The sequence below is a fragment of the Arachis ipaensis genome, chromosome B05 (genome assembly GCF_000816755.2).
Source record: "Arachis ipaensis cultivar K30076 chromosome B05, Araip1.1, whole genome shotgun sequence".
Taxonomy (NCBI): Eukaryota; Viridiplantae; Streptophyta; class Magnoliopsida; order Fabales; family Fabaceae; genus Arachis; species Arachis ipaensis.
This window is the reverse complement of record NC_029789.2, coordinates 13,982,119-13,993,735: the sequence shown is the minus strand read 5'-3', so window position 1 is coordinate 13,993,735 and position 11,617 is coordinate 13,982,119. Positions and strand designations below refer to the sequence as shown.

Below are 11,617 nucleotides of genomic sequence, written 5' to 3'. Positions count from 1 at the left end.
TCACCACCATTCCATCAAAATTCACTGACTTTGTGATTCAACAAAGTGAACAAACAAATAACTCTAGAAAAATCCAGTAACAAACAACAACAACTCTACAAAATACAGCAACTCTAAAATACAGCAACCAGCAACAAACAACAACACTAAAAAACTAATGCAACATCAGCAGCCACCAGATTCAATAACAACTCTAAAAAATCAAATACAATAGTAATAACCACCAGATTCAATAACAATACTAACTAAACTATGCTCACCTTCAACAACTCTAAAATTTAATTACAACAGTCAACAGCAACCACTAGGTTCAGTATTCAACAATTCTAATGAAAAATAATGGTTAGAAACTTGAAGGGAGCTCACTTGGATAACTGGTTCCCAGACCGCGACCAAGAAGACGACCACCACCACCCGACTGACCCGAGGGAGCAGATGTAGAGATGCGGCTTGATTTCTATCTTTTGTGAGCTTTTTGCCACCGATGAAGTGAGGAGACGAGGTGAGAGACTGAGAGAGCGACGAGGTGAGGTCGTGACCGTGAGAGCCCGAGAGTGACGAGGTGACTGGAGGCGCGACGAAGTAACGAGGTGAGGGGAGAGACGATGGAGTGACGAGGTGAGGGGGAGGGTGAGCAACTACCGAATGCCGATGACGAAGGAGCAGAGAGACGAGTGCTGGGGGGTTCCACACTTCCACTGGAATCAGACTGATTTGTGATTTCTCAGATTAGGGGTAACCAGGAGGGGGAATAGCCATTAGGGTTTCGTTGAAAGGGGAGGGGGGATTTGAAAGCCAAACGACGCTATTGCCATTAAAAAAAAAAGAAAAAAACACGACCTAGACAAGGTTGAATTAACCGGCCGAATCACCGGTTTTTACAAAAACCCATCGGGTCGAACCAGGTTCCACCGGGTCTCATGCATAGCCGGTTCGACGAGTGACTCGACCTGGTCAGGTGAACGGGTTTTCGTCGAACCGCCTGGGTCGAGCCGAATTTGATAACTATGCTCATCATCATCAAATTCAGAAACACCGTTGGCGGTGTGGACTCTCCCGTTCGCCCACAAGGATCAAAGAAGAGCAAGAGAAAGGGTAAGAAAAAAACACAAATGTCTGAAAATCTTAGCGAAAAGAAATCATTGATTGCTAAAAAACTATTTCTCATAGAAGATATTAAGAATGTTAGAGAAGAGGAGAGGGAACATAGAGAAAAAATTATGGCAATCAAAGAAAAGGAGTTACAGATTCAAGCCACGATGAAAGAACAAGAATTACAAACTCAGAGGTATATTAAAGAAATGGAGATAAATGCAAAGGAAAGGAAAATGGAAAGGATGGCTAAGGAAAGTGAAGGAGAAATGGATATGCAAATATTTAATGCTGACACGTCTACATTGAGTGAAAAACGACGAACTCTTCATGAGATTGCATGTGAGAAAATAATCAATAAGTGGTTTACTTAATGGTTTCTTGTATTCGTAGAGTTAAGTAGTATGTTTTTATTTTTATTGCATATTACTGGTATGTGATGTAGTCTATTTTATTCATTTCTGATGTAACTTTTTTAATTAGTCAATATTATTGTGCTGTTATTGTTTATGAAAGTGACCGTTGCAAAACTAGCCGTTGAGAAGTAGTTACTTGTTGTGAACACACTTATAAATATCAACTATCAATGATTCAACAACTCCATTCCAAATCTAGTTTCTCGCCTAAAAAAATACTAAAAAATTCCTCAAGCTATGGCTAAAAATTTTGATGATATGTTTAATGAGGCTTTGTATGGTAAAAGAAGACGACGAGATAACACACTCATAGATAATTGGATTGATGAGTGTTTATTCGATATTCAGAAGAAGAAGATATTGATAGAAGCTCTATCCCAACTCCTCATAGATGGATTAACAGAGATCGAGAAGAAGGACATGATTGGCTTTTCCAAGATTATTTTGTAGATGAGTCGGTATATAATGCTGACATTTTTTGACGGAGATTTTGAGTGAAAAGACATGTGTTCCTTCGGATAGTAGATGCTCTCTCAAATACCTATCCATATTTCTAACAGAGGGTCGATGCAACTGGGAGAAGAGGCTTGTTACCACTCCAAAAATACACTGCTGCGATACGGATGTTAGCATATGGCGTAGCTGTTGATGCTATTGATGATTATGTGGGCATAGGCGAGAGCACTACAATTGAATGATTGGAAAAATTTGTTGAAGGTGTCTTTCGATGTTTGAGGATGAATACTTGCGAAAACCAAATTCAAATGATATACGACGCCTGCTACAAATGGCAGAAGGTCATGGCTTTCCTGGCATGTTGGGTAGCATTGACTGCATACATTGGCAATAGAAAAATTGTCCGAAGGCATGGAAAGGTATGTACATGAGTGGTTATCGTGGAGTTGTAACCATAGTACTTGAGGTTGTAACATCTTCATACCTTTGGATATGGCATGCGTTCTTTGGAGTTTCTGATTCAAATAATGATATCAATGTGTTAAATCTTTCACCGGTGTTCGATGTTATTTTAAATGACCGTGCTCCGGAGGTAAACTATACTATTAATGGTAATAATTATACTATGTGATACTATTTAGTAGATGGTATTTATCTTGAATGTGCCACATTTGTCAAATCAATCTCAAAACCATAGGGGAGAAATGCAAGTTATTTGCACAATACTAAGAAGGGCAAAGAAAAGATGTAGAACAAGCATTCGGAGTGTTGCAAGCACGCTTTACAGCGCGTTTTTGGAAAAGGAAGAAACTTGAAAACATAATGAGAGCTTGTATTATATTGTATAATATGATTGTTGAGGATGAAAGAGACACTTATGCAAGAAATTTTGCTCAAGACTTAGAGTATGACGATGTCGAAAACGGCTTATCACAACCTCAGCTGGGAGATGAAAATTTTGCACCATATCATCAATTTTTCCAAAGAAATACCAACTTCAAAATAAACAGCAGCATAAACAGTTGAAAGAGGACTTGATTGAATACATATAACAATTTCACAATATATGTCGTTAACTATAGAGCTTAACTATGTTTTTTTATATTAAGTAATTTTACAAATTAGTGTAATCTCGAATTATATATTATAAATTTAGATTAAAATTAATTTTTTTTAATAAAAAAATACTTTAAATTTCTATTTACGATTTATAAGGCAAAAATTAGGGTAAAAAACAAAAATAAGCCATGGAGAGAAAGGAATTACGTGAATCAGCCAAAACGAAATCTGATTCACCAATCAACCAATGCACAAATATATGTAGTTCGAATCAAACCGTTTCAAATTTAGATTGAATGTAATTCGAATTGAGCTGCTTCGAATTACATGCAAAGCTGAAACATACATAATTCGAATTGAGGCAATTCGAATTACTATGAAACCTGAACTAAGTATAATTCGAATTGAAGCAATTCGAATTACTATGAAACGTCAGCGCAACATAATTCAAATTGAGGTGGTTCAAATTACTCCTATGTAATTCGAATGATGTTGATTCGAATTACACATTGTACAATAAGATATTAGAAAAAATACTATATAATATAAAAAAAATATACTAAAAGAAGTATAAAACAAGATTATAGTAAATTAATTTTAGTATAAAATTATTAAATATAAATTAATTTTAACTCCTATTAGTATATTGAATTAAAAATAACATATAAAAATTTAATGACTTTTTAAATATTCTTTTTATAATAGGAGTACATTTTTATATGTTATTAAAATTTAATAAATATAAGTACATTTTTATATGTTATTAAAATTTAATAAATATAAGTACATTTTTATATGTTATTAAAATTTAATAAATATAAGTACATTTTTATATGTTATTAAAATTTAATAAATATAAGTACATTTTTATATGTTATTAAAATTTAATAAATATAAGTACATTTTTATATGTTATTAAAATTTAATAAATATAAGTACATTTTTATATGTTATTTTTAATTCAATATACTAATAGGAGTTAAAATTAATTTATATTTAATAATTTTATACTAAAATTAATTTACTATCATCTTGTTTTATACTTTTTTTTAGTATATTTTTTTATATTATATAATATTTTTCTAGTATTTTATTGTACAATGTGTAATTCGAATCAACATCATTCCAATTACATAGGAGTAATTCGAACCAACTCAATTCGAATTATGTGAACTCACGTTTCATAGTAATTCGAATTGCTTCAATTCATTATGTTTAGTTCAAGTTTCATAGTAATTCAATTGCCTCGATTCGAATTATATATCTTTTAACTTTGCATGTAATTCGAAATAGCTCAATTCGAATTACATTTAATCCAAATTCAAAACGGTTTAACTCGAACTACATATATTTATGCATTAATTAATTGGTGAATCAGATTTCGTTTTGGCTGAAGTAATTTCTTTCTCCCCATAACTTATTTTTGTTTTTTACCTCAAAAATTATGAAATTACTTTTTATGGTAGGTGTTCATAAATATAGGAATGAAGATGGTAAGATGGTCTTACGCTTCAGAATGCGTTGGAGTTAACGGTGGGGTCCACGGTGGTTCAGCAACGGTCCACTCCACTCCGCTTCTGGAAAAAAACGAAGCTGCTATGCGCCATCCGCTGGCACTGACCCGATCCGTTTCGATCCATTTGGAGCACTGTGGAGGACTATTCAACAGCCTACACGTCATCCACTCGTCTCTTACAGTTTGATCAATCCAACAATCTTGTTTACTTTTCTGAATCAAATATATAAACCCTCTCTTTTAAGTTAACTTAAATCCCTTTCTTCCTCGCTTCGTCTTCACGCGCTTCTTCCTTCATCCATTTCTGAGGCCATCAGCCTATAATCAATCAGACAATCACACGGAGGAAGCTCTACAGTACAGATCATCAAGCATGTCTATGTCCGATTCTGATTCCTCTTCTTCTTCTTCTTATGCCGCCGACCACAAAAGTTTCAAGCAAATTACCCGCGAACGTAACTCCTCTTCCCTTGTTTTTTCTTTCTCAACTGTCTTCATCTACTGCAAAACTTCTCTGTTTGTTATTTACGTCGTTATCGCTAGTTACTATTTTGTTCTTCAACTGTATTTTGTTTGCTCAATGCTCATGCTGTCATATTTATGCCGTTTCTTCATTTTTCTTCGGTTATATGTTCTCTGAGTGACGAGATTTAGCTTTAGCTTTAGCGCATGAGCTCGTAAACAAGTACTTTACTGTCACGAAGCTAGTGCTATGCATTCACAATGGCAATAACACTTCCTACTAATGTCATTTCAGTCTTTTGCAAGGAAGTGTCCTTTTAGTTTTTTCCCCTTCATTGAATAGTAAATTACTTATTGCTTAAATGCTTAATTGCTCACACAGTCACATTTAACTTTTTTGAACTGGAACTGTCTCAGGATTATTACATGAAATGCTAAGGTCAGCAAAAACAGGTGATTCGAAATCGACTTGGAAGGTATCTGATGCCACCAGTTTGATGAATTATGCATACATTCGTTTAACCTTTATGTTGTATGCGGAAGGACTTACCCTTTGTCACCTTTATATAAATTTCTTGGTTCATTTCTTTGAACCATTTAACATAGTTTCTTCTTAAAATGTTGATGATTGGAAAAGAACATGTTTTATGAGCCTTCTTCAATTTTTCACCTTCACCTTATGAGAATGGCTAATCAGAAAATTCATATGCCTAGAATTGAAAACTTGCTTTGCTCATTGTAGCCGTGATATGTCTGTCTACAAGCTTAGTTCCAAGTAGCATCATCATGTGGTTTTAATTTCTTGCCTTGATAACTATACTATTATGCATTATGGACAAGGAGATGTGCAGCTAGTTCTGGTAATTATATTGGTTCATGGGCTGCTTGCCTGCAGGTACTTATAATGGACAAACTTACTGTAAAGATAATGTCTCACTCATGCAAGATGGCCGATATCACTGATGAAGGCGTCTCATGTAAGAATCACAAGAGTATATTTTGAGCAGTCATTTTCATTTCTACCAATGCCTAATCAATATTTTCCACCATAATTTTTCTCTAAATTTTCTTCCACCATCTTTGAGTGGATCCCGTGAATAGGACAATAGGAGAAAATTATTTAGGGGACTTATATTGTAGGTTTTCCACAAATAGTATTATTTCTTGCAAAGAGGTTTTAGTTGTGTATATGGCCTCTCATTGGTCCCTCCCTTTTCTTGATTATATTTCTTCGATGCTATGAGACTTTCTACTCTTTTTTGTAGTGGTTGAAGACATATACAAGAGAAGGCAGCCCTTGCCCACAATGGATGCTATATATTTCATCCAGCCAACAAAAGAGAAGTAACATATGCACTCATCTTTTCAATTCTCTCAATTTCATGAAACTAGTTCCTTAACTAATGACTTTCTCCCCACTTCTGTTTGCAGTGTAATTATGTTTTTGTCAGACATGTCTGGAAAGACACCCTTATACAGGAAGTATGTGATGATCTTTATAATATCTCTCTAATGAATGGTATTTCATCCTCACATCTTGTTTTCTGCCCCCCTCTTCTTTTTCAGGGCATTTGTTTTCTTCAGCTCAACCATTCCTCGAGAATTAGTTATGGAGATTAAGAAAGATACAAGGGTGTTGCCCCGATTAGGTGCACTGAAAGAGGTGAAGATTTTCTATCTAGAAACAAGATTGTGCTTAAATTCATACTATTGCTCAAACTAATTGCTTATTGTGTTCTTCCCATCATTTGGGTGACACCATGCAGATGAATTTGGAGTATTTTCCCATAGACAGCCAGGTATGTGGTTACCATTGTACTTGTATTTATTCCGTTTCTCTGTCATCTAGGCCACCTCTGTTTAATAGATTTAGACATTTTTTCTTCCCTTTTGTTTGTTAGTAAATTTCAATGCTTATGGCTTTTGTTTGTTAGTAATTTCAATGCTTATGGCATTTAGAAGTGAAATCCAACTGTGACGTAAGTGGATCGGTCCCCCTGTCCAAATTGGCAATTTTTAACATTCATCTGTATCTATTATAATATCTCATTAGTCATTCAGAATTTGTGAAACCTGTTTATTGACGACCTTCCCTTGAGTTATTTCTTTTTTGTGATCCTTAACAATCCTGTTTATTATTTTAAATGATCATTTGCCCATGATAATGTAGGGATTCATGACAAACAATGAGAGAGCTCTGGAGGAGCTATTTGGGGATGAAGAGAATAATCGCAAAGGTGTTGCATGTTTGAATGTGATGGCTCTGCGGCTTGCTACAGTGTTTGCTTCGTTAAGAGTATGCAGTCAATACTACATAATTGTTCAAAGACATGGTTGAGAAATCTCCTGAAGTATGTAAAGATTTTTCTTTTTCTCCCTTTCTCTAGGAATTTCCTTTTGTTCGCTTCCGTGCTGCCAAGACACTAGATCCAATGACAATGACTACTTTCCGTGATCTTATTCCCACAAAAGTTGCTGCTGGAGTCTGGGACTGCCTTATGAAATATAAAAAAACTATACCCAATTTTCCTCAGACAGAGACTTGCGAGTTGCTCATTCTTGACAGATCTCTTGATCAGGTTTCTAACTTCTGTTTGTTAGTCATTGACTTTGTATTCTTTTGACACTGTTGTGTATTTACAATGAGGATATTATTCTGAATTTGTAGATTGCACCTGTGATACATGAATGGACATATGATGCCATGTGTCATGATTTGCTGAATATGGAAGGAAATAAATATGTTCATGAAGTAAATTCTGCACTCTCTCTCTCTCTCTCTCTCTCTCTCTCTCTCTCTCTCTCTCTCTTCTTGATTGCCCACCTTCTTCATCTTCCTCTGCAGGTACGTTACCGCCGATCCTAAAGCTTGAATTTTTTACCGTTCCGATTTTGCCCTTTTCATTAAAATTGAAAGGAACCCCTAATTTGAAGGGTTTTCAGCTAACGAAGAATCGTGGATTTGCTTCTCTTTTCGTTACATCAAGCATTGAACAATGTCGTATATGGCTATGGGCTATGCAAGTTTCGTTTAATAGGGTTTATGCACATTGCAGGTTATAGTGTAGTCTTAGAAGGAAGGGAGAGGGAAGGTGTTTGTGGCAATGGAGGAGCATAGTCAATTGAAGCGTGCCATTATTGATTCCTCTGCTGGGGCAATTTCCGGTGGAATTTCAAGGACAGTAACCTCTCCCCTCGATGTTATTAAGATTAGGTTCCAGGTAGTTTATTCTTTTGTCGTTGCCTCCTTTCAAGTTTATTTTATTTCCCTCTAACAATGATGTTTTATTCAATATTCATATTCATTGGCAATGATAGGTTCAACTAGAGCCCACATCTTCATGGGCTTTACTACGCAAGGATTTTGCTGCACCATCAAAATACACTGGTATATTTCAAGCATCTAAAGATATTTTCAGAGAAGAAGGTTTTCAGGTCTAAACAATAGCGCACAGTTGTTCCTGGCAAAGATGGGGTTCCACCTGAGAGAAAAGAGGTTCTTTTGGAGGATCATGATCCTGTATGGCTTGAGCTTCGCCATGCACATATTGCAGATGTATGTCTGTCATATTTATGCTTCTACTGTTTTACACTTTAAAACCCTCTGATATTGGTAGCCTTGACAGGCAAGTGAAAGGTTACACGAGAAAATGACCAGCTTCATTTCAAGAAACAAAGCAGCACAAATCCAACATGGATCAAGGTGATCATTGAGGATTTCTTCTGTGTTGAATTGTTATATGAGAAGATTTTGATGCTTAACTAAGTACTAAATTGTTAACTTATTAAATCAAAAGGGGTGTTGTGTATAATATAACTTAACCCCAAGGGTGGTTAGTGTAATCTACTCTAATTTTAATTATGCGAGGATGTCATTTAATGTTCAAAGTTTAAACCTCCCTGTTTTTGTATTGAATCTAATTATCTAAACATGTGCTGTTGTGTAAAATGGTAAAATTCTTGCTTGTAGAATAAATCAGAGGCAAAGATATGTATTTGTTGTTCTGGAAAGTTAGCTTCTCAATTTGGCTAATTCTATATGTGGAGCTTGCTAGAAATGACTATTTATTCATCTACTTCCTGACTTGATATATTTTACTAAATAATAAAATTGCAATTTATTTTTAGAGATAGTAAAGAAATGTCAACAAGGGACTTGCAAAAGATGGTCCAAGCACTACCACAATACAGTGAACAAATTGACAAACTCTCTCTCCATGTAGAGGTTGGTTCTTTTGCAATCTTGTACCACCTTTTGGCAATTTATCAGTAATTTATATGTATATATTATTTAGGTGCAACCTATTGGAGCTCAATTATGAGTTTTAAACAATAACAGCAGCCTATTGATCAAAACATTTAATAACGATAGTGTATCCAACTATGATTTTCTCAGCTTTGTAAATGAGGTGCTTCTTTGTCCAGATTGCAGGAAAAATTAATAGCATCATTAGGGAGACAGGACTGCGGGAACTTGGGCAGCTGGAGCAAGATATTGTTTTCGGAGATGCAGGAATGAAAGATGTCATCAAATTTTTTACTACTAAAGAAGTAAGAAATTCGTAAAAGGAATTTGATATCCCTTATATTAGTCAACAATGCACATGAGAAAATTTTAATGCAGTATAGACACTTTTTCACTGCTGCTGGTCTGTTAAATTGGATAGAGATATTGTTTTATGCAGGACGCTACTCGTGAAAATAAATTGCGCTTGATAATGATTCTTGCAGCTGTTTATCCTGAGAAATTTGAGGGAGAAAAGGGTAGAAATTTGATGAGGGTAAGGATTCTTTTTTAATGGTTGTCATTTTAATTTTCACTTGCTGTTCATTTTATATTACAAAGAATTAGTATATTCTTAATCTTAATGATACATCATACATGCCCTAGCTCCTGCCATGGTGTTACTGTTATCCAATTTTATCCTTGGAAATTCCTTTCAGGTAGCACGGTTGACAGATGACGATATAACCGCTGTGAATAATTTGAGAATGCTTGGGGGACAGCCAGATACCAAGAAAAGTTTGACTGCTGCTTTCGGTGGTCTTAAATTTGATATCCATAAGGTTGTTTCTAGCTTCGAGTTTAAATACATGATTTTCAAATATTGTAAAATTGTATTCCATCTGAAAATTGTTATTTTAAGTTCAGAAGAAGCGTGCTGCAAGGAAAGACCGTGCTGGTGAAGACGAGACATGGCAACTATCTCGCTTTTATCCCATAATAGAGGTAAAAACTACATTACTAATTTGATTTTCCAACATAAAATATGCATTTATTTATGAAAATTCAACTGAGAATTGTGTGCTTGGTTGGGAGGCATGAAGGAAAGCAAAGGGGTGCCAAAAGGGTATAAGAAGATTGGGAGAAGGTTTAAACTTAACTTTGTTTAAGAGTTTAAAATAAATAAGGGTGACGAAATTGAAGGATCGTGATTTACTATCCCATTATAATTTTGTTGTCTATTAAAATAACTAAATGTGTTTTATCATAATATTTTTTGGTTCAATTATTCTGTTGGTCCCTATAATTTTATCAAAATTTCAATTATGTTCATATATTTTTTTTCCTTTCAAGTGGGTCCTTGCACTACTTTTAATTTTATAATTAGGTCCTTCTTAGTGTAAAAAATGTTAGAGTTGACTGAATATTTCTTTGCAAATTGAAGATATTCATAATTAAAAACCTAACTAGATCTTTGACCGCATGTATTTTGGGAGAAATATTCTATTAATTTTAACCTTTTTGATATGAAAGGAACCTAATTACAAAATTAAAAATAGTGTAATGACCCAATTGAAAAGAAAAAAAATATAGGGACCTAGTTGAAAAGTTGGTGAAATTATAGGGACTAAGAGAGTAATTAACTATTATTTTTTAAAACTTCTATTTGCTCTTAAAACTATAGGAAGATTTTTGAGAGTTTGTAATTTGTAAAAGATTCTTATTTCCTTCCTCTTAACCTACTTGTTCTCATGTCCTAAGAGAACACCATAGGTAGGCTATTGTTGAGCCTATGGACTTCGCATGAAAGTTTAGTTTCTTCTTGTTTCTGAATTGTGATATCTACCTTTTGATATTATCGAAATATAATGAGAATAAAGAGAAAGTTTCATATGGGGGAATAATATTCATTAGCTGATCCAATCAAATGCGTTTTTATGATTTAGCTTCAACGTAAGTTCTTATCCTCGTATCTGATAAGTGGATGATTCTTTAGGAACTCATTGAAAAACTTGCGAAGAATGATTTGTCAAAGGAAGATTATCCATGTCTGAATGATCCAAGTCCAACATTCCATGGTTCACCATTTACTGGGGCTGCAAACCCAGTTCCTCCACCTCAGTCAATGAGATCAAGACGAACACCAACTTGGGCTCGACCACGTGGCTCCGATGATGGATATTCAAGGTTTCGTATTCTTTCTTCCAGCGTGACTAGAGAATAAAGTAGTATATTCGGTAATCTTCCCTCTATGCCGAAAGTTAACATGCAATTTTTATGCTTTCCTGCTGGCTTGTAGTGATTCGGTGCTAAGACATGCATCTAGTGATTTCAAGAAGATGGGGCGACGAATTTTTGTATTCATTGTTGGTGGAGCCACCAGATCGGAGG

General features: G+C 34.8%; 1 protein-coding gene, 1 long non-coding RNA gene and 1 pseudogene across 5 annotated transcripts in view; all 3 read left to right on the top strand.

Annotated features, from left to right (window-relative positions):
* LOC110271925 lies at positions 1,008–2,990 on the top strand (annotated as a pseudogene).
* Positions 4,622–11,617, top strand: part of LOC107643013 (SNARE-interacting protein KEULE) — a 7,682-nt gene continuing 686 nt past the window's right edge. The window contains exons 1-19 of one of the 4 annotated variants that reach the window (XM_021123103.1): positions 4,624–4,994; positions 5,419–5,477; positions 5,897–5,978; positions 6,267–6,345; positions 6,433–6,483; positions 6,568–6,664; positions 6,768–6,800; positions 7,172–7,297; positions 7,389–7,580; positions 7,670–7,753; positions 8,459–8,557; positions 8,628–8,704; positions 9,130–9,226; positions 9,427–9,552; positions 9,669–9,782; positions 9,946–10,068; positions 10,154–10,231; positions 11,223–11,413; positions 11,526–11,614. In XM_021123103.1, the coding sequence (XP_020978762.1) occupies positions 4,913–4,994; positions 5,419–5,477; positions 5,897–5,978; positions 6,267–6,345; positions 6,433–6,483; positions 6,568–6,664; positions 6,768–6,800; positions 7,172–7,297; positions 7,389–7,580; positions 7,670–7,753; positions 8,459–8,557; positions 8,628–8,704; positions 9,130–9,226; positions 9,427–9,552; positions 9,669–9,782; positions 9,946–10,068; positions 10,154–10,231; positions 11,223–11,413; positions 11,526–11,614 (1,879 nt within the window). In that variant the 5' untranslated portion in view covers positions 4,624–4,912. Of the gene's footprint in view, positions 4,995–5,418; positions 5,478–5,896; positions 5,979–6,266; positions 6,346–6,432; positions 6,484–6,567; positions 6,665–6,767; positions 6,801–7,171; positions 7,298–7,388; positions 7,581–7,669; positions 7,754–8,458; positions 8,558–8,627; positions 8,705–9,129; positions 9,227–9,426; positions 9,553–9,668; positions 9,783–9,945; positions 10,069–10,153; positions 10,232–11,222; positions 11,414–11,525; positions 11,615–11,617 lie in introns of all 4 variants that reach the window. The other 3 variants (XM_016346550.2, XM_021123104.1, XM_016346551.2) reach the window with 3 other exon arrangements.
* On the top strand, positions 7,766–8,403 carry LOC107643014. The gene is made up of 3 exons (XR_001620738.2): positions 7,766–7,846; positions 8,058–8,222; positions 8,320–8,403. It is a non-coding gene; the product is annotated as an uncharacterized LOC107643014 (long non-coding RNA).